This window comes from Gopherus flavomarginatus, chromosome 15 (genome assembly GCF_025201925.1).
Source record: "Gopherus flavomarginatus isolate rGopFla2 chromosome 15, rGopFla2.mat.asm, whole genome shotgun sequence".
Taxonomy (NCBI): Eukaryota; Metazoa; Chordata; order Testudines; family Testudinidae; genus Gopherus; species Gopherus flavomarginatus.
The window spans coordinates 6,638,276-6,660,543 of NC_066631.1; the positions used below are offsets into that span (position 1 = coordinate 6,638,276).

The window sequence follows — 22,268 nt, forward strand, 5'->3', positions numbered from 1 at the left end:
ATATGGTACATGCTGTTGTTTTTTTTCTGTAAATCATAATCTGGTAATCTCTGATGTCCTCTGTGAATTTATTTATATGAGAACAAAATATAGTTTGTGGCATTTACTTTTACCAGTCATGGGGGAAAAGCTGCATACAGGAAGATAATGTAACCCATTAAATGTATTGCGTGGAATACATAAATACATCTGTGCATTGGGTTGAATGAGGGCAATGCTCATAAAACTGAGGCGTGAGCACATAATTCCATATGTAGGAGCAATGAAAAAATCTCCAGGGCCCAGCCGTTTTAGGGAGTTTGGCCTCATCCCATTTCTAAATGCAGATTATATTGCCATTTAAGAGATAACCAGACATGTAAGGAGGTAAAGAGAAGCATTATCTCCTCCAGAGCTATTCCTTTGCAATCCATCAGCTGCAATCATTGGGCTCCAGAAGGCATAGGAATATGTTGTGCTATTTCTAAGCTGGGGTGGGGGAATCCTAGGAAAAATGGTGGGTCTGAGTAGAATGGTATTTCCACTAGGGTGACCAGATATGTTAAGGGGAAAATATCGAGACTGCCACATGGGGGGTGCGGGGGGTCATCAGTCTTTTGGTGTTTTCTTGAATAGTAACTGAAGTATTGAGCCATAGTCTAATCCTGCTTGCTTTATTCATGTAAATTGTCCCGTTGATGTCAGTGGGACTGCTTGCCTGGGTGGGGTGAGCAGCACTTGGCACCACGGTTGATAATGACCTCAGAAAAGTGTATCTTGAGGAAGGCCATTCACGGTCCAAATGCTATCCTCTTCACGCAATGTTCCTGCAAGGTGACACTGCTAACTCGAGTTGATTATTTTATTAATTTGTCAACAGTAAGTCATCATTGAAACTTGAAAGTACGCCTTGTATTGGACAGTCGCACCTCTTTACTGATGCCTGGGTGGGGCAGAGACTTAGTAGTGTGGTGGTCATTCCAGAACAACTGGAAATGTGACCGCAATTACTGCAAACTTGCTGGGTGTTACTTGGCCATGTCACTTTATTCTTTGACTCTGCTTTGCAACCTGTATGCACATTAAGTGTTCTGCTTTTGGGAAAGTAAAACCGGCTATAAAATAAACAACATAATAAATGGGAGGGGAGGGAGGATAAAATAGGTGGTAGAGAATGTAATCTAGAAGTTAGGAAACTAGAAAATTGCTAAAGCGCAAAGACACACACACACATCTATGGCCAGCAGAGTTAAGAATAGTATGGATGAGTTTAAGTATATTAGGAAAAAAGGAATGCTAACAATGGGATTAGTCCATTATTAAGTGGAAATAGTAGAATTTTCATTAATGCTGAAAAGGGAGAAGTGTTCAGTAAATATTTCTGTTCTGTATTTGGAGAAAAGCCATATGATGTATTCAAATCATATGTTGATACTTTTCCATTCCAACAGTAACTAAGGATGATATTAAACAGCAGCTATTAAAGGTGGACATCTTTTAAATAAGCAGGTTCAGATAACTTGCATCCAAATATATTAAAAGAATTGGATGAGAAGCTCTCTGAAACGTTAATGCTCGTATTTGGTTTTTTTTAACCCAATGTCTTGGAACACTGGGGAAGTTCCAAAGCTAATGTTGTGCCCATATTTTAAAAAAAGTAAATGGGATGGCCCAGATAATTATAGGCCTGTAATCAGCCTGACATTGATTCCAGGTAAAATAGTGGAATATCTATTATCGAACTTTTTTTATTAATGCCAATATACATGGATTTATGGGAAAAAAATCTTGTCAAATTAACCTTATCTTTTTATGACATTACAAGTTTCGTTAATAAAGAGAATAGTGTTGATGTAATAGACTTGGTAGCATTATGATATTTTGATTAAGAAACTAAAGCAATGCTTCCAAAAAGGTGAATGCGATCCTTAGATGCTTAAACTCAGTGCTCCCCTGTTCATGTTACCTCTGTATTTGGCACTAGTGTGACCGCTGCTGGAATACTTTGTCCAATTCTGTTGTCTGTGCTTCAAGAAGGATGTTGAAACATTTGAGAGGGTTCAGAGAAAAGCCATGAGAACCACTAAAGGATTGGAAAACCTGTCTGTTACAACAAAAGATTCAAGGAGTTAAATTTATTTACTTTATCAAAGAGAAAGATATTGGGTGACTTGATCACAGCCTGTAAGTATCTACATGTGGAACAGAAATTTGGTACTAGAGGGCTCTTCGAACTATCAGACAAAAGTATAACGAGCCAATGGCTACAAGTTGAAGTTAGACAACTTTAGACTAGAAATACTGTTAAAAAAATTTAACAGTGAGGGCAATTAATCATTAGTACAACTTATCAAGAGTTCAGAGTGGTAGCTGTATTAGTCTGTATCAGCAAAAAGAACGAGGAGTATTTGACACCTTAGAGACTAAAAAATTTTATTTGGGCATAAGCTTTCGTGGACTGAAACTCGCTTCATCGGATGCATGCAGTGGAAAATACAGTAGGAAGAGATATTTTGTTAGTCTCTAAGATGCCACAAGTACTCCTCGTTCTCTTTATCAAGAGTTCTGGTGGATTCTCCATTACTAGCAATTTTTACATCAAGATTGGATATTTTTCTAAATTATATGCTTTAGCAACCACAGATAAGCAGAAGTTAGTTCAGGGAAGTCCTGTCACCTGAGTCACGCAAGAGGTCAGATTAGATGTTTATAATGATCCCTCATGACCTAAAAAAACTTATAAATCTTGCAGTTGTGGGTAAGCCTCTGGAAGATAGTATCTTTACTCCCTGTTAAATCTTGTTGGGGCTGATCTTACGCAGTTCCTCTTTATTTTCCTTGGGCAGCAGTTTAGTGAGACAAGAAGTCAGGGATTCTCCTTATTCCTTTTTATACAGGCTCATGGGCTATTAGCAACTTCTTTTCCCCAGTTCTGCCAGAGTAGAGAAGGAAGAGGAGGTGATAATGTGTTCCACAGGTATCGCAAGCTGGAACATATTTTTAATACCACAGAGATTTATCACTATAATTAAGGGTGTACTTTGTAAAATTGTTCAGCTAGCAGAGAGATAATTTATAAACAGGTTCTTGTGGGTTCCGTTTTTACTGATTAATGCAGATTTTCCCACAAAACTTACAAATTTCAGATTTTTCCAGTCTATATTTGTCTTCAGGTGTTAATATCACATTTTTCTTTTCACTGCCAGTTTTGGATTACTTCATTCTGATTTCATCTTAAGAAATAGTCAGTGCTGACATCTGAAAGCATTACATTAGAAGTGAGCTGCAAAACTGGAGAGAATATTTAACATTCATTTTAACTTACTGTATTAAAGATGGACAGTAGTGGGGGAGTTCAGATATTGTCTTTCTGGATTTCTTTCTGACACTCCTATTAAAAGCTCTGTTTCATGCATTCTTTGACTGACCTTTCTGCATTTATACTGTTAGAGGGAGCTTGCCTTTCTCCTACTGAACACGGTAGGGTAGCTGTATGCTTAAGTAGTAGTCTTGAAAACATGGATCTTACAACTTAAGTTGACTTTTTTTTTTTTCTCCCTGTTGGAAACAAATTTGCAGACCCTGTCTTCACCTCAGGAGTTAAGATTTGTCAGTTATAAGAATTTATGTATGTATTTATAATGGGATATCAGAGGTCTAATAGGATTACATAAGCATACTACTAGTTGAAAGAACTGACAAAATGGCCATCAAAATCACTTTATGGAGACTAATTTTATATTGTGGTTTGAGGGTTCTCCTTTTTGCAGGATTGATTTTGGTCTGTTATGGTCAAAATAAAAGATCTGAAACTTAAAGTAGTTTTGGATTTTAAATATATGCAAAAAGGATCTAGTTTGTCTTTTGTACCCCAACATGTCGAAATAAGTGGGACTATGTATTTTGCTAGTCAGAATCCCCTGAATTCAAACAACATCTGACTTCAGCAACTGGAGCAATGCAGAAAGGAGCAGGTACTTTGTCATCAGACTTTGGATGTAAGAATATTGAAATCTGCCCCTGCTTATAGTAGTTAATCTCCCTTGTGATATTACATCCAGAAAGCCTCCGTGTAGGAATTGAATGCCAAGGAATTGAATGCCAAAAAGGTTCTGTGGAAAAGGGCTAGGTATGTGGCTCTGTGAAGGCAATACAGATGGAGAGCGAGAACTACTGGTGATAAGTAACAATATTTTTTTAATCAGGTGCAACCCTTCATAAATTGAACAATTATCTTCATACTTTTATATACTAACTATGAATGAACTGGGTGGCTCTCAAACTGTAGTATGTGTATACCAGTGCTCCATAGAAAGCTTCTAATTGGTATTGGTCCATGTAGCAGCTTCTGTCATAGTGAAGCATCAGTCAGTGTTCAGTCAATGATGCCTGCGGATAGTTGTAATGTAGTTTAGGACTCTTTAGGGTTTCCAGAGGTATTTTGGACCAGCTAAATGAAAGAGGGAACACATTTCTGTTGGCCCTGCATGGCTGCTGTGAATCTAGGACGTGTCTTTGGAAATTCAACAGTGATCAAATTTTCCTGTGATGAAAACTGGGCAGTCAGCACAATTACAGGAGACAAACCACAGAGTGACTCAGAGAGGGAGAGTGAGGGAGCAGGCAACAAGTTGGAATTCTGTATTAATAAGTTTTGAAGTAGCAGCCGTGTTAGTCTGTATCCACAAAAAGAACAAGGAGTACTTGTGGCACCTTAGAGACTAACCAATTTATTTGAGCATAAGATTTCGTGGGCTACAGCCCACTTCATGCATTTGAAGTGGGCTGTAGCCCACGAAATCTTATGCTCAAATAAATTGGTTAGTCTCTAAGGTGCCACAACTACTCGTGTATTAATAAGCATCAGTGCAGCACCCAAAATGAGGCAACAAACAGCACAGATGCATAAGGGAGTTGTACATGTCTTAATGCAATAACTGAGGTTGCTTGGTTAAGTTTTTATTTTTGTCTTTGCTCTTTTATGCTGTCCTTTCCATTGTTTTTTCATGTGAAAATTCACTGTACTTGCCACAAGGAAACAAGTTTGGATAGGAGATTGTTTAATGACTTGTAAACAATTTCAAATGATAAAAACATAAGAAAGATCCTTTTACAAACTAACTGTTAGTTTAATGTTAAGATGTAATGTGTACATCAGGTAACATGGTACCTCATACTACAGTAGCGCACTAGGAGCACTGTTGTACCAAAAATGAGAATTGTCTTTGGTTCCCTAGAACATTTTAACGTTAGCATACCAATATCTTAAGTATGTGTAGCACAAACATTAATGCAGATACCATAGACTCATCTAGTCAAACAGTGCAGTTTCTGGGTGTGTTGTTTTTTTTTTTTGATATGAGAAATTAGGCAGCATGGCTTATAAAAGAGTTGATAATATATTTAAAATAGCTTTCCATGCTGGGGAGGGGGTCTGTTCATCCTTCAGCATGTGTATTCAACTCCCATTTAAAATGTTCATAATCCAGTCGTTTGGATGTTAACTTGAGGGTGCCTCATTTTTATGAGGTAGTTGTATTGTGGACTAAACACTGAGGCAGAAGGCGAGGCTGCTTTATAATCTTGGTTACAGTTATTGTTAACAGGAAGTATCATCCAGTTTTTTATGCTAAAATAGCTGAAAATTAAATCTTTTTGAGACAGCATTAAAAGACACCGAGATGACTGCATTATTTTGTTGCCTGTAGAGGGTCTAGCTAATGAGAGGGCAGGGATTTGCATACTTTGTGGCTGCTAACAATTGTGATTGGCTGAAACCAACCTTTCTTTTTAATGACACGCTGTCTGCATATCATGCTAACCTTTCAAGTCAACATATTATTTCTCTTGAAACATCGTGGCTTGACAATGCCTGTCATTGGGGACACGCTGTATGTTCTGGGCACCAAAATTACAATAGTAATTTGTTCAGGCAGCTCTGGATATCTTATTTTTAATCCCTGCTCCAGATGGATCCCATGCATGCTTATTGCACTTACTATTTAAGGTGCTCAACCCATAGGATCCAGGTACCATCATATGAATGTAAAGTACATCAGGTCTTCTCCCAGACAAGACCATGGCTCTCATCCCCTGCCCCCCAGTAACCAAGCCACTGGCTCAGAAAACCAAAACCTAAACAAACCAATAAAAAACCTCAGGTGACTTGCTTCCCATAGTGCCCAGCCATGATTGTTCCTCCTTCATCTGGTATATATATGAGAGAGAGAGAGGGAGATGTAAAATTTAACTGGCAGTCAAACAGCGCTGGTGAGTTGTGCTCTCTTTGGCCCACACTACCTATACTATGGTCAGCTAAATGTCACATTGGCAGTGCTTTCCAGGTGGGTTTCAGGGTTGTCTCCCACAGGGTGAGACTAGTCTTGAAATGTCGGAAGTATAGACTGTTGTGACTCAGTCAGCATCCGAGAAGAGCGGGTGCAGTCTCTTAGCAGGAGAGTCCAGGAGCAGAGATAATTCCATCAAGATCCATGTTGGCATTTGGAAAGCAGACATCTTCATGATGCTGATGTAACTTCATTGCTCCTGAAGCTTCTTCCTGTCAACAGTCATCACCTCTGTTTTTGCCTGGATTGAATTCTTATTTTATTCAGGTCTCTACTTCAGGCTTTGGGATAGAAGGGCCTCTGTACTGTTTTGCATATAAGCAGGATGTTGATCCACTACATTCCCATACTTTCTTGCAGTGTCCTTCCAGTGGCTTCACGTATTTGAACAGAAGGACCAATAGTGCTGATCCCTCTACTGTGATACCCCTAGGACCTGGCTGTACTAAGTGGCTGTTAATTCCTAGCCAGGGTTTGTAGTCAGCTGAGGAGCTAACTAGAAGCAGCTTAAGGCTATTTTGCTTCAACACCTTAAATGGTGTGTTACATCCAGAAAAGAGAGAGTCACAGGGGATATGGTAAGCAGAAGCCAGGCATGGAGATCTGGGGAAATATGAGAGAGGCTGTTATATATAACTTTATATTTATCCGTTTGCTCGTTGTGGGGAGGAGAGGTTTAAAGAAAAACAAACCACCCTACATCAAAGAAATGCAGTTGAAGACTTCTGCCAAATTGATGTCAACTTGGATTCAAATGCAGAATGGTGAAGGAGATTTGTCCCAACTCAGAGGGGGACTTCTTTTTTCATTGCTCCGCTCCTCGTTCTGTCATATGGACCAGCATACTTTATGCTAGTTTACACATGGCCATGTGTAAGTTGTGTTGGCATTGATCCACTTCTAAAAGCTGTGTACCTCTTTCCCAAATCTCAGTGGCAGAAGTTGCTTATGCTGCTAACCAATGGCAGGGAACTTTGTTTACTAAAGGGAGCTGTTTAGCATGAGGAAAGTTTTTTCTTTGTGCCCCTCCTTTCTCTCTCATTTTGTTTGTTGTTAATGATGGCATATGGAAGCTATTTACACTGGAGCATGCTTTGCTCTGGTGAATGAAAATGTTGGAATCCCTGCAGTATCATTCCGGATGCCTTGTGTAAGCAGGCCAGGGAATGTCTGTGATAAGTTACATCAGTGTGGAGGAAATATTACCATCTCTGTGAGCAGTTCAGCTGGCTTATTTCTTTGCACCCTTTGTATTATGAACTTCCAAACAATGTTTGGATGTGTTTGGTTGGGAGAGGAGGTTCTTTACATGGATCACTCAGCACTGTGCAGAATCGTTTCCCATTAGCAGTACACTTGTGGGGGTGAGCAGATTCTGATGCATGCCAAGAAAAGAAAGGGGAAATGCAAATGAGTCCTTGCTTTATAACTAGAATTAATTTTAGAAACTCTTCATCCAGTTGCTAAGCCATCTGAGAAATCAAAGCATCCTGTCTCTGGTATGGCCGGGACAAACTTTTATCTGGAGCCTTGAGCCGCTTTCCACACAGGAACAAATTGTTTTATTTGTGGGTTTTGTTTTGCAGAGAGTAAAAGGGAATCTAGTTGTTTTAGCTGTTCTTAAAACCTTGAGTAACCTCTGAAGGTGAAAGGAAGTTTTCAGACAACAGAGAGGGGAGAACTTAAATTGTTTGACTCTTCTCCTTCTGCCATCTCCAAGTATCCTGCATCTGCATCCTGAAGCAAAGACTGATATGCAGTGGTGGAAGCAGCCTGCTATCCACTCTTCCAAGAGTCCCATGGAGAGATCCTCCTATCTGACTGAGCCTGACGCTAATGGTAAATGCCGTTGCGGCTGTTCCACAGCATGATCGGAGCAGAGTGAAAGGTTGCATTAGTCTGTGTCATTGTTATCGGGGGAGCAGCTGAGGAAATTAGCTACCTGGATGGCTGCCAAGCTAAAGTCAGAGAGTCACATTTTAAATGTATTATTATTTTAGCCAGATGATACGAGTGCCTTGGGATTCTAGCTCAACCTTCTGGAACCCAATGGGAATAAGCAGATAGAGTAAATGGAGTTCTGCAATGGGACACTTCACTAATCAGTCTTCCATTCTATGTGAGACTAGCATGGAGATGTTTGTTTTGGGCAGAGAGAATACATAGCAGTCTCCAAAAGTGTTTGTTTCTGACTCATGGCTCTGAGAGCTGTTGTTGTTTTTGCACTTGTTCCCCCAGGGACATCTCATTTGTATTTCAGCAGTGAGCATCTTGTGTATGAAATGTTGGAAAAGTTTTTGTTTAACCCAGTGCTGCCTTTTCTTTCCATTCAAAATGTTGGTGTGACTAAATTGATCTGACCTTAAGTTTTGATGCTCTTAAATCTTGTGGGTATTGTCAAGTTTTGTTGGTAGTGAAATATTTTTGAAGAAGAGAAATGAAATAAATCAGTTCTGATATTTTGAAAGCCTTCCAATCATTTTAGGACTTGTATCAAACTGGGCAAGTCTGAGTGAGTGGATGAGGCACCTGGACACAATCCCAACCTACAAAGGAGCTGCAGTTTATGAAGTAAATAAAGTGAAGTTGCTTTCAAACTGCAGTTGGCCCACGTGTCCTGGTGATATTTCACAATGACGAAAAATAGGAACGGTATAAATATACTTGTCTCCAGAAAGTAGCCATGTACTCTCAGCCAGTTGATACCAGCAGTTAAGAGGATTCCCACAGCTCACCCCTTACCCTCGGTTCTGGGTCAATTTTTACAGCTTTTCAGAGGTCCCTATTTATCCCTAAAATCCTGCCATAGGTCAAATGGATGTTTATTGCTAATGTGTTGAGTTCATTTTTGAGTTTCCATTTCCGTTAATATTTTGTTTGCAGGATATATTTTCAGAAATTTTGTTAAGCAAATTATAATAATGTATTTAGCAAAGATATATATTAATGCACTATTAGGATTATGAATTTAAACACTTAAAAATGCAGAAATAGTAGGTGCCAGTTACAAAACTGTGTGCAGTTAAGGCAACAAACTAGGTTTCCATTATAATTCTGTTTCCTTTGCATGCTAATAACTTTTCTAAACATTTCACCGTTCTGGGCTTGAAATTTCCATTTTAGTCTCTGCTCCGAGAGAGGGGGGTGGGTGAGTGTAACTGGAAAAAAAATCTTCATTCATTTGGGTCGTGGGATGACATTTGGACCTTCTGCTGGGCAGAGTTCCCAATGAGGTCTTTGCTTTGTTGGGCTGGGGATTTGAAAATATAAAGTTTTTTTTATATTGACTGAAAAATGTGTATGTGCTGAGAGGTTAGCAAATACTGATGAAACCATGGTCCCTCTGTAAGTCCACTAAACATTCTCTCTGACCAGGATACTTGGCAGCTTCTGCTGTCAGGCTAAAATTTACATAAGGAAGTTGGTCTCCTTGAAATATGCGCACACGCATAATCCTTTTAAACATAATAAAGCAGATCCCACAATTAAAGGTCTCTAAGAAATTTTTGCCGATTTATAATCTTTCATTTAAAAAATGCTGCACCTGTCATGGATAAATAGAAATCTTTGGGCTTCAGCATTCTGTTGCATTGCATTCATAGAAGCTTCAGTGGAGGAGAGGATTAAATAGTCACCAAATTCATCCACATGTTAAAAAAGAAAAGAAAGAATAGACTGACTGAACATTGCATGTTTAGATCACTTTGAAGTTTGGGATCTCAAAGCTTTTTATGGTCATTCTGCAGCTGTGTTTATGTTCATTTGATTCCAAGTTAGAATGCAATTGTCATGCTGCATTGACACAATTGCTGTCAGTCCCTTGCATGCCATGTCCTTATAGGCAGTTACTTTCAATTACTTCTTGGTGTGCTCCAGAATATTTGTCAGGTCTACCCAGTGCTTCCAGAGGGGTACTACAGGAACTGAGTCATCAGTTTTATGGGGTTATTCTGGCATTTGAGAAGGACCTTGCTGCAAAGTGCCTCAGCAAATCTGCATGAACATTATAGCAAAGAGAGAAGAAATGAAAGCACAATTACAGTTTCCCCATACCCCAGATAGTCTCATAACTAGGGCCCTACCAAATTCATGGTCCATTCTGGTCAATTTCATGGCCCTAGGATTTGAAAATTAGTTAATTGCATGTTTCCAGTTTACATCTGAATTTTCAGGGTATTATAACTGGGGGGGTCCTGACCCAAAAGAGGGTCATGGGGGTGGGGGGCGAGTGTCCAAAAGCTGTTGTAGGTGGGTTGTGGGATTGCCACCCTCACTTCTCTGCTGCCTTTAGACGTGGGATCTGAAGGCAGCATCCCTGGAGCTTCCTGCAGCCACAGGAGGTTGCTGGAGGTGTAGGTGGGTCTGATCTTCCCCCGCGCTGGGAGCGCCCCAGCCAGGGCCTCCTAGCTGCTAGTCCCAGCTAGAGTGAGTTGGGACAGGACTTGCTCTTCCCCTGCATGGTCGCTCTCTGGGGGAGATCAGACCTACCTATGCCTCTGACAGCTTCTTGGGCTGCTGCCCAGTCCCAGAGCTTCCTGCAGCTGTAGGAGGTACCTGGAGGGTGGGTCTGATCCCCAGCATGGCTACACTTGGAGGGAAAAGAGCAAGTCCTGTCCCTCCCCAGCCCGGCTGGGGCTAGCAGCTAGGAGCTCCTGGCTGGGGTGCTCCCAGCAGCATGGGGGAAATCAGACCCACTTCCAGCAACTTCATGCAGCTTGGGTAGGTATCCAAAGGCGGGTTTGATCTCCTCCCCAGAGTGGCTGTGCAGGGGAAGAGTAAGTCCCTTTGCAGCTGGAGAAGAGGGCACAGTAGGAGCCCTCGGTTGACATGCCCCCTGCAGCCCTGTCCCTCCCCTACAATAGCTAGATTTTATGGGGGAGGTCTGATTTCATGGTCTGTGACACTTTTTTCCACAGATGTGAATTTGGTAGGGTGCTGCTCCTAACACAGAGATTAAGAATTGCTGCATAGAAACTTTGAAACAACAGGACTGGGGCTTTTGTAGAGGGAAATCCAACTACTTCCCATGCTGAGACTTTGGCAAAACTATTCTTATGTGTACCTCTGTAAGGAAACTACCACGGAGGAAGATTGACCTTGTAGTTAAAGTGCAGGACTGGAATTCAGAAGAACTGGGTTCATGTCTTTGCTGTGCCAAGGGCTTCTTGTGTGACCTTGGGTGAGTTACTTAGACCTAACGTTTTAAAAAGGTGACACGTGAATTTTTGGTACACCTCTACCTTATAGAACGTTGTACTTGGGAGCCAAAAAATCTTACCACGTTATAGGTGAAACCGTGTTATACTGAACTTGCTTTGATCCACCGGAGTGCCCAGCCCCATCTTCCTAGAGCACTGCTTTACTGTGTTATAATGAGTGGCGTTATATCGAGGTAGCGGTGTCTCTCTCTTGTTTTTGGGTATCCAAACCTTAAAGGAACCTAATTTTCAAAAAGGATTGACTGAGCAACCATCAAAAACTTGGACATCTGCAATCACTGATTACTTTTGAAAAATTAAGTCTTAGCCTCTCTGAGCCTCCGTTCCCATCTGTAAAACAGGGATAATGATCCTTTTGGACATGGGGGGTGTTGTCTTTGTGGTAGTGCAATTACAACCTCCATGTCAGCAAGTATTTGGTTTTCACACATGCCCACCGACAATGTCACTGTCATAGGAAGTTTGCTGTGTAGTGTCCTATAACTTGTTTCCTTGCTTTTTAGGGTTTGAGTTGGGGAGGAAATATTGCAGTTATCCCTAATACCCTTTTTTATACAAGGATTTTGTCTCTGGAATCTTTATATAAATGGTAGCACACTGTTTGTGTGGCTCTTTAGAGATTAAAAAGACCCCAGAAGTTTTAAACTAACCTAGAACATGAAGATAGACAATTAACTTTTTCTCTTAGGCTGTAAGATGGGGATATTGATATTTACTTGTATTGCAGGAGCATTGTGCAGATGAATTAATGACTATAGAGCGCTCTGAAAATATAACACTGTCTTTCAATGTTAAATATTATGATTTAGTTTCTGTTGCTTGCTGTAGCCCATTACTCTTCCTTAGTCTTCCCTAGTATTCGGTCTAAAAATAAAGTTTTGCGGTATTTTTTTTTGTGTTTTTTTCTGGGTTGCATGCCCCCTAAGAGGTTTTCAGAAGTTTGCCATCTCCTCTTAATTTGTTGCTCTTTATGGTAGAGGTATGAACCTGAAAGCATTAATGTCATGAACCAAGAGACAATCTTCTTATCTTAAATGGGCAGTTGACTCTGTTTTGAGAGAATCTGGCATATCCTGTTATAAAATGCTCATGTGCTGCTGAGTTCGAGAGCTGATCATAACATGCTAGCTTTTGAAAGCTGCTTCTTGTGAAGAATCATTTAGCCAGTGTCTACATTGTCACTTGGTGCTTGTCACTTGTCTTATTACATGATACCTGACCTGCTTGTGTTCTAGACAAGGCTGGTGCATTCTCTTGATCAAATTGAGCCTATTTAATTGTACGTATCTATCTCTCTCTTCTCCCCACCCCCAATCTTACGGATACAGATGGAGGCAGCTATGACATTGTTAATGATGTGTCTAGCCCAGCAACAGGGGACTACCATTCTCAGCAAAGATCTGCAAGACACAACTGGGAAATGAACTACCAAGAGGCAGCAATCTACCTCCAGGTAAGGCCTGCTATTCAGTGTTGTGGTAGAAGTATCCACCCTGTGTTTGAAATTGTTCATCAAGGGCTTGTGAACAGGGCAGTAACCCTTTGATGTGTAAATTGGTAATGTGGGCTTTTAAATCATAATCATTATTAAATATACTGTATTTGTGAAGTTTCGAGGTTGCAGGGGTGATTCTCTATATGGGAGTGTCTCCTTATAGTTAGAACAAAAGATGAGGACTTGGGAGATTTAGGTTCTATTCCTAACTCTGCCAGACTCACTGTGTGATTCTGAGAAAATATTCAACCTCATTCAAGTCTAATGTGAACTCATGTTTATCTTGGAAGTTTACTGAGTTTATACGTTGTCTGTCTGATTATGACACATACAGTAGAGATCCAAGAATTATTCTTGTTGCTGTCTTGACCAATTGCCATATTGATGATGTCCTTGAAATGAAGTAGACATAACTTAAATAGCACTCAGATTGTGTATCTGAATTAGCAGCTTCAGGCTAGAGTTTGCTATCTGAATAAGAGGGCTTAGCGGCCCGAGAATGTTCTGAATTGGTTAGTTACCAAAAGGCAGAATTTGGCTCTTTTTCATTCTGCAAGTTTGTTTTTGGTAAGGCCTGGATAAGAATGCCCTGCTGATGTAAAGCTAGCTCTGTCTCTGAGTGGGAGCTTGTTTCATCTGGTTTAGGTTTTTTGTCTTGTTTGCAATCTGGATCACCGAACTGACTGTTAATATGCTAACAGTTAAACAGAACATGAGCTTGCACTTAACTGTTGAGAATTGGTCTTTCCTTGTGAGATGACTACATGGGATGAAGTCCTTACATAAGAATGGCCATACTGGATCAGACCAAAGGTCCATCTAGCCCAGTATCCTGTCTTCTGACATTGACCAATACCAGGTGCCCCAGAGGGAATGAACAGAACCAGTAATCATCAAGTGACTCCATTCTGTGACTCCATTCCGTCGCCCATTCCCAGCATCTGGCAAACAGAGGCTAGGGACACCATCCCTGCCCATCCTGGCTAATAGCTGGACCTATCCTCCATGAGTTTATCTATTTCTGTTTTGAACCTTTGTTATAGTCTTGGCGTTCACAACATCCTTTAGCAAAGAGTTCCTCAGGTTGACTGTGCATTGTGTGAAGAAATACTTCCTTTTGTTTTAAACCTGCTGCCTATTAATTTCATTTGGTGACCCCTCGTTCTTGTGTTATGAGGAGTAAATAACACTTAGTCCTGATTTTATAGATCTCAATCATATCCCCCCCTTAGTTATCTCTTTTCCAATCTGAAAAGTCCCAGTCTCGTTAATCTCTCCTCAGTGGCAGCCGTTCCATACCCCTAATCATTTTTGTTGCCCTTTTCTGAACCTTTTCCAATTCCAATATATCTTTTTTGAGATGGGGGCACCACATCTGCACACAGTATTCAAGATGTAGGTGTACCATGGATTTGTGTAGAGGCAATATGGTAACTTCTGTCTTATTCACTATCCCTTTCTTAATGATGCCCAACATTCTGTTCGCTGTTGACTGCCGTTGCTCATTGAGTGGATGCTTTTGAGAACTATCCACAATGACTCCAAGATCTCTTTCTTGAGTGGTAACAGCTAATTTAGACCCAATCATTTTATATGTGTAGTTGGGATTGTTAGCTCGCATTTATAGTGTCAATCACCTCTTAATGGAAAAACTGTCCTGTGGACCTGACCTCATCTCCCACTCCTGACCACAGGTACCAACCTCCCATCCATAATTGCTTAACATCCTCATAATAACTGAAGCAATTGCTTGCCTTACCTAGAAATGTAATGTTATGGGCATACTTAACATATATTTAACCGTCCCAGTTGGAAAAAACTAGCCAGCACCAGGTGACAACTTCAGACAAACCAGCAAGTGCTCTGCAGGTCACCACTGGTCCATAGTGTGCGAACCTCTAGTTTAAACAATAGAAGTGGCTGCTTGATGGTCTTATATTGAAAGACTGAGAGCTATTTACATGTAAGCTCATTGGAACCAGAGCAGTCTTTTTTCTTATGAGCTAAAGTAGTAATAAAGCTACTGCTGTAAATCAGTTGCAAGCAAACTGTTGGAGTTGAGTAACTGAACTTTAATATTGTTAAGATCCTGAAGCAAGAGGGAATGACACATCAGCGTATAGACTGCTTTAATTTTTCATGGTCTCCAGCTTCCCACATTCCTTTCCAGAATGTACTGGACAGTATTTGTGTTCTACAAAAGGATGTTCCTTGCACAATCATTTTGTGAGGTTGTGATAAGAAACCATGACTGTTAACCAGTTGGCCCTGAGCTTATCTGAATTCTTTAGAGTTCTGTCCTGGATAAGTTCATCAGTTTGATGTGGGAAGTCACAAATGTGGAAATAATTAAAAAACCCCAGAGTTTATTTGAAGTGTTAGCTAAGTTTCTTTGGCTACCCTGCAAAATGACCTGGACACTTCCTTTTCCTAAGAAACTAATAGCTTTCTAAAAGGGAAGCTCACAGCTCTTAATGTATTTTGTACTACTGAAATATATATATACAGGAAAAAATGGGGTGTGCCTCGTGTATAATATATGCGATGTTACCTACTGGTTAGAGCAAGGCCTTGGGACCCAAAGCTTCTGAGTTCTAGTCCTATCTCTGTCACTTGACGAAGACACTTAACGTCTCAATGAATCAGATTTCCAGCCTGTAAAATGGGAATAACACTACTTCCCTCACAGGGCAATTTATGAAACTAACTCGATGTATGTAAGATTTGTGTTCCTTGGTTGGAAGGTGCTCTTGTAGTGTAAAACATTAGTAATGTTGCTGCTATTATTATCTACAGGAAGGAGAAAACAATGATAAATTCTTCACCCACCCCAAGAATGCCAAAGCGCTGGCTGCCTACCTCTTTGTACACAATCACCTTTTCTACCTAATGGAGCTGATCACGGCACTGCTGCTCCTGCTGCTGTCCCTCTGCGAGGCTCCTGCTGTCCCCATTCTTCGCCTTGGCATCTATGTACGTAGTTCAGTCAAAGAATGATGACGTGAGTGGATGGGCACAGAGAGAAGGCAGCAGCACCAGAAATACCATCTGGTTTGTTTAAGGGCATGGGGGGCGCAGAAGCAGTGTTGTTTTGCACTGGATATGGATAGGGAAGAATTCCTTTTCCATGAGATCAGGCTCACTCAGATCAACGAGCAAGACAGGATGTGTATGATGCTTTTAAAGGCCACCATCATCCCAGACCATACTACCCATGATGTATTCAAACAAAATCATTAGCAGCTCTTAGAATGCAAACATTTCAGATCTTTGTCCCCTGGTGTGTTTGAGAATAGCATTCTAATCCCAGCTCTCGCTCAGATTCCTCCTGTAATGTGGACAAGTCGTTGAAGCACTGTGCCTCAGTTTCCCAAGGGTTATAATGGATATAAAAATATTTACTTCTCCCTGTTTGTGAGAATTCATTTTAAAGTGCCTTGAAGCTATATGGTTAAATTTTTTTCAAAGACCCAGCCTCTCTTTCTGTGGGTGCAGTGTGTCTGCAAAAATGAGTTCTGAGTGCAAATCAGAGGACTTGTGTGTCTACCTCATTGTGGCTACAGATCAGATAGTGAGAAGTGCAAGCACTCTGATTTGTGAGTGCAGCTTTCACCTGCAAACAGAGAAGCTGACGCTAACAATTAAGTGCTAAGGCTTATAACCATGGTGGTTCAGGGTGCTATTTCTGATCATCCATAACTTTTTCATATATGCAGGCTCTTTCTCCATCAAGCTCTTATTCCCGTACTGCATTGGGAGAGTATATGCCAGACTTGGATCTTTCAAAAATAAATAAATAAAAGCCATTTCTGAGTTACAGATGTGCAAAAAGTGTGCTGAGCTAATTTACATGGAAATACTTATCACGCATTAGTAGCTCATCAAAAATGGCAAAATAGTTTTCATTGACTGTTTTTTATCACATATTATTTCTGGGATAACACCAAACAGAAAACATTTTCAGTCAAAGGTAACCCTTGTTAGAGAAAGTGCTAAGTGATATGAGGCTGGATTTGTCCAAAGTGCTCAGCAGCTGTTGTCAGTTAATGCTGAACATTAATCTAACCCTTAGAATATTAGTGCAAGGCTAACTTTAAGAATGTTTAAAAGACAGAGGACTGTTTTGTTCTGATTTTGCACATGTTTTCAATCTATATTCAGGTCTTCTATCTCTGTAGAAAAAGCCTGACTGCTACAAAGCAGAGAGGTTTGTTACAGAAGCCACAAGCTTCTTGAGAAGGGAGAGTAAAACTCTGGTTTCTGGAACCAGTGGAAATGAGAGGTAAAATTTACTGGTGGTCTGATTGCAGATCCATGCCACCCTGGAGCTCTTTGCATTAGTGGTTGTGGTCTTTGAACTTTGTATGAAGATGAGATGGATGGGCTTTTACACCTATATCAGACACAAAAGAACCATGGTTAAGGTAAGCTGCTTGCCCCACTGCCTGCCTGTCTTCAATGTTATTTCTCCTTCAATGTCTTCTGTAACCAAAGAATCAGAATAAATATTGGGCTATTAAATATAGGGCATTTGAGTTGTCTCCCAATTTATGTGAGCTATTGTCCATGTCTGAATTTTGGGGTTCTTTTCACCACCTTAAAAATCTTTCCCTGGTTATCACAGTTACAAAACTGTGGAACACAGTACACAGGGATACCAGCTATCTATGAACATGTACCACTCAGGATACACTTTCACAACTTTTGTTTCCTCCACTCTGCGAATGCTATTCCATTGTCTGGCTGTTGGGAAATGGCATAAGAGTAATGCAGGCCATGCTTTCTCTGTCTGTGTCTGAACACTACAACTCTGCTCTTTTGCTTTTCTCTATACTGGCTGTCACATGTACAGTTCAGCCAACATAAAGAAGATTTTTCTCTCACTAATCGGGAATGGGGAGGGAAGAAGAGGAAGTTACCGTTGTAATGCTGATCACTTACCTTTTGTTCTCCCTCCTTGCAGACCTGTGTGCTGTTAGTGCAGTTTGTAGAAGCAATAGTGGTTTTGGTGCGTCAGACCTCGCACGTCCGGATAACACGAGCTTTGCGGTGTATCTTCCTGGTGGACTGTCGCTACTGTGGAGCCGTCAGAAGGTGACTGGCTGCCTGGCCAACTGGCTGATTCCTGCAGTCATAACTGAGAAGGAGATCAGACTAAAGCTTTGTGGTTGTCCAGGCCTTTTTCATAGAGACTTCATATTTACCCTGGAGATGTGTGAGAGAGCAGAATAGTAGCAAGGCAGTCTCAGAAATGTTACTGTACCTTTTAAGTCTCGTGTTTTGGTCCTATTGGGAGGCTGTATGTCTTAACCCTGCAGAAAGCAATTGACATGGTGAAACTTGTATCACATGCATTACCTGAAAACTAACTGCAAAGAAACTAAATATGGCTTGGAAAATTACTTGATGTTCTGGGGACCGTATAGCATTGTACTGCTGCATGGGAGACCTGGGTCTAGAGAGTGAGTTTGAGATTCTTATTTCTCAGAGCTAACAGAACTTAACAATGTGCTAGAAATCCGGAGCATTCCATTCCCAATCATTGACGTGAGAGATGGAAAAAGGCTGACTAGATTCTCCAGTTTATCGGCTTGCCAATGTACAATTGATCTATCCTCACTGTCTGGTGCCCATGCACAGGTTTCAGTTTAAAATATGGAATAAATGTTTCCTCCTTTTCAGAAACCTGCGACAGATCTTCCAGTCTCTCCCTCCTTTCATTGACATCCTCCTCCTCCTCCTTTTCTTCATGGTGATTTTTGCCATCCTAGGTAAGTTGCCTGTGTGAAAAGTTAAGCTGTGTGAAAAGTTAAGCTATCTGCTTTCTTGTATGGCACCTTGCAATAATTATTGTCTATGTGCCACAAAAGAGCAGGGGGGAATGTAAAGCTGAATGGACATAAGATGTCTTGATGAGTGCTTCACTTCCTTTCTGTCCGATTCACTTCATAATTATCTGGGAGGTGAGGGCAGGTGAAGAGTTGGAAAACATAGGAATCAGGGATTTCCGCCCCATAAGTTAACATCACAAGTGACATGGGAAATAGGGGACTTTGCCAAAAGGAGTTCTTGTATGCTTTGTGTGCGACTTCCAAGTTCTTCTTAACCAACTTCAGTCTGCAGGTTCAATTTAAATGTCTGAAAATTACTGTCTGTACTGTGCCTTATACAATGCTATCCTTGGAGAGTCTCAGAGAATTTGCTTTTCAGAGGGGTCATTTGAATGTGTGTTAGTAAGTACAAGGAGTCTACAGTATTGGAACTGGCACTGTGTAGTATATACAATACCTTTTCACCTTCATGGTATTAGAGAGCTTAACAGTTGCGTGACTAAGTATGCCAAGGATGGTGAGCTTTTGGCACACAGTGCCTCTTCTGCAAAACAGTCACTGCCCAGACTAAGGGTCAGCCAGTGTGTCCAAGCTTACAGCATGCCAGGTCTTCAGTCAAATCATGGGACTTTGTGAAATGAAAGCATGCTGTCTGGGTCTCTTGACCCTTTGTAGCACTAGCTGGGAAAGGCTCTGAGGGGATCTTCAACAATGGGGGCAGGTGCTAAATCTTTGGACTGAAGAACCTCTTGCTGTTTTGGAGAAGGAAAAAGAGTAGGGGAGAAAAGGGAATAAGAAAAGTGGGAAGGAGAGAGGAAGCAGAGGTTTGAGAAATGGAAGAGAAAATAAAACCAATCAAGATGGAATAAAATCAGTAATAAAAGGGGGGAAAAGAGAGAAGGAATGCCAGATCAGGAGGAGAGGATTCACAAACTCAAATCCTGCTGTCTTCTGCAGAAGCATGTCAGTGCTGGTGAGAAGGGCTGTGGGTCTGATTCTCACATCTTCTTGTCCTTTACGATTGTATAAAAATGTGTGTACAGTGCTACCAAATTAGGATTCCCCACTCACTTGCACCCATTTAGCATAGGTATAAATGCTGACACAAGGTGTCTGTGCAGTGGAGAATGAGATCTTATATCTTCATCCTCTCTAAAGCACTGTGCACATGCATTATGCTGCATACAGATATTAACTAACAGAGTGTTTAGCTGATGTTCTTGAGTTTTATGGCCACGATTTGAGGATAGCGACTCTTCGTTATATTGTTGTTTGAAATTAAATGTTTTGGTTTTGGGTTTTTTTTCCCCTTTCCCATTTTCTTCTTCCATTTCTCTAGGTTTTTATCTGTTTTCTTCTAACCACTCAGATCCCGTAAGTAAACAACAAATTCGTCAGACTTACCTTTTTAAGACCCATTTGGTCATCTTGAAAACCAAATTCAAATCGTCTATATGGTATTGATATTGTTTTTCTCCTGAATGGATTGTCTCTGGGGGTGCAGTTTTTAATTGGAGTTAGCAATAAGGAGGACAGAGGGCCGTGACTGACCATTTATTTTTCTTAAATGTAGTTAACCAAGGATCAGACTCCAATGGGAAAGAGTAAATGATACCCCCTCCATGGCAGGAAATCCAAAAGGGGACACTATATTTGTCACACCCTCTTCTTGATGTCTGAATCCAATCAGTGCAAACCACATCACCCACTGCACGCAACTGCATTTAGTGCAGTGCATGACACTTGTGGGCTGGTGCATCAATTTCCTTGATGTACCTTGCTGCCCTGCTATTAGTGCTTCTGCCCGGATAAGTAAGTGAATATCCCCAATAAAGAGTTGTGATCCCAGCACAGCTGCTGGCAACCTCTTGTGATACACCAAAACTGGGATACTGGATCACAGGTTTAAGGGAAATAGTACTTTTCCATCCCAAATGGGAGGCAGTTGGGTCTGCAGTGAAAGAGTGGTATAAGAAACTATTCTCCTCCTCCCAACCTATGATGGCCTTACTGCTCAACAGCCACAGGTTCCAGCTGCCAAGTCTGACCACTATTGGTAGTAACCTACAGGAATGTGCAGGCAAGCTTTATTTTTTTAACTCTTCACATGCCACACCTTTATGTTTGCCTGCAGAAGGGGCACGCAACTACATGTCAAGAGCTACTGAGAGAGGTTAGGAGATGAGTTAAGGAATTCTGTCAATGTGGGGCTGGTTTGTATTTGTTTTCTCTTTCAGTATTTCAATACCTTAGAGAACAGCCTTGTGAATCTCTTTGTTCTTCTGACCACTTCAAAGTAAGTCCATGCTTCCTTTTACCAGGGCTCCCTCCCTTCCCCTCATCCCTGGGAAAAAGTCTCTCACAGCAGATCTTTTATTTGGGAAACCTCTGGGTCTGCCGCTGTGACCTCTTCTTCGTAGCATGAGAGCAGCGTTTCCCAACGGGGAACCTGTACTTCACTGCAGCCTAATGTTCAATGACCCGCCCCAAAGGAACTGCTCTAGTTCACCCTTAAGTATTCTGAAGCCACTGAAGGGAAAGGATGGTCTCATTGTTAAGGCACAAGTCTAAGAATACAGAGGTCTGAGTTATGCTCCTTTGTCTGCCACTAACACACTATACAGGCATGGGGAAGTCACTTCACCTCTCTCTGCCTCTCTTTCCGATCTGTAAAATGGGGATAATGATGCTTGTGCATTTTCTAGGGTGATTGTGAGGATTAATTAACTTGCAATCCTTCGAATAAGATCTCTGTAGAGCTGCAAAATATTAAAACATAAATAAACCATAAATATTTTGTAAGTTTCTGTTGCCCATCAAACTTTGGGGATGTTTAGGGATACATAATCTTCACTGCATTTCAAACTCTTGCAGCTAATGTATAGGTTCATAATGTGTATATTGTGTATAGCTACATAGTCTGCATAACCATATGAGGATGTTGATTTGTTTGTTCATATACACAGTTCCTGTACATAGTATGATCATCTAGTCAGTGTGAAATGCTGTATGAATGAGACTATTCTGGCTGCTAATAAGTTGGCTTGTATCTTTTGGGGGGCAGTTTCCCTGATGTGATGATGCCATCTTACTCCCGGAACCCCTGGTCCTGTGTCTTCTTCATAGTGTACCTCTCCATTGAGCTCTACTTCATTATGAACTTGGTAAGTTTCTTACTGCGGCTGGGACTCCCCTTCCTCTCATTTTGATATTGCAGTAGAGTCCTTCACCTGTCACAATGGTTTGGTAATAGTGCCTGTTGTAATCTTTTGTGGTGTTGTGACAGGGTCTATCTGATTAAAAACAATTAGCCTCCTTCCCCTGTTCTTCTGAACTTACTGTCCTAGTATGAACAGTCACTGTACAAACTTCTTTATGTGACTCATTAACGATAATA

At 40.9% G+C, this 22,268-nt stretch overlaps 1 protein-coding gene across 2 annotated transcripts in view; it reads left to right on the forward strand.

Annotated features, from left to right (window-relative positions):
• The window catches only part of TPCN1 (two pore segment channel 1), a 55,636-nt gene that overhangs the window by 8,490 nt on the left and 24,878 nt on the right, over positions 1-22,268 (forward strand). For both annotated transcript variants that reach the window (XM_050923728.1, XM_050923729.1), the window contains 8 exons: positions 12,874-12,998; positions 15,837-16,013; positions 17,351-17,464; positions 18,004-18,134; positions 18,723-18,811; positions 20,211-20,245; positions 21,109-21,167; positions 21,936-22,035. In XM_050923728.1, coding sequence (XP_050779685.1) covers positions 12,874-12,998; positions 15,837-16,013; positions 17,351-17,464; positions 18,004-18,134; positions 18,723-18,811; positions 20,211-20,245; positions 21,109-21,167; positions 21,936-22,035 — 830 coding nt within the window. The remainder of the gene's footprint in view (positions 1-12,873; positions 12,999-15,836; positions 16,014-17,350; positions 17,465-18,003; positions 18,135-18,722; positions 18,812-20,210; positions 20,246-21,108; positions 21,168-21,935; positions 22,036-22,268) is intronic.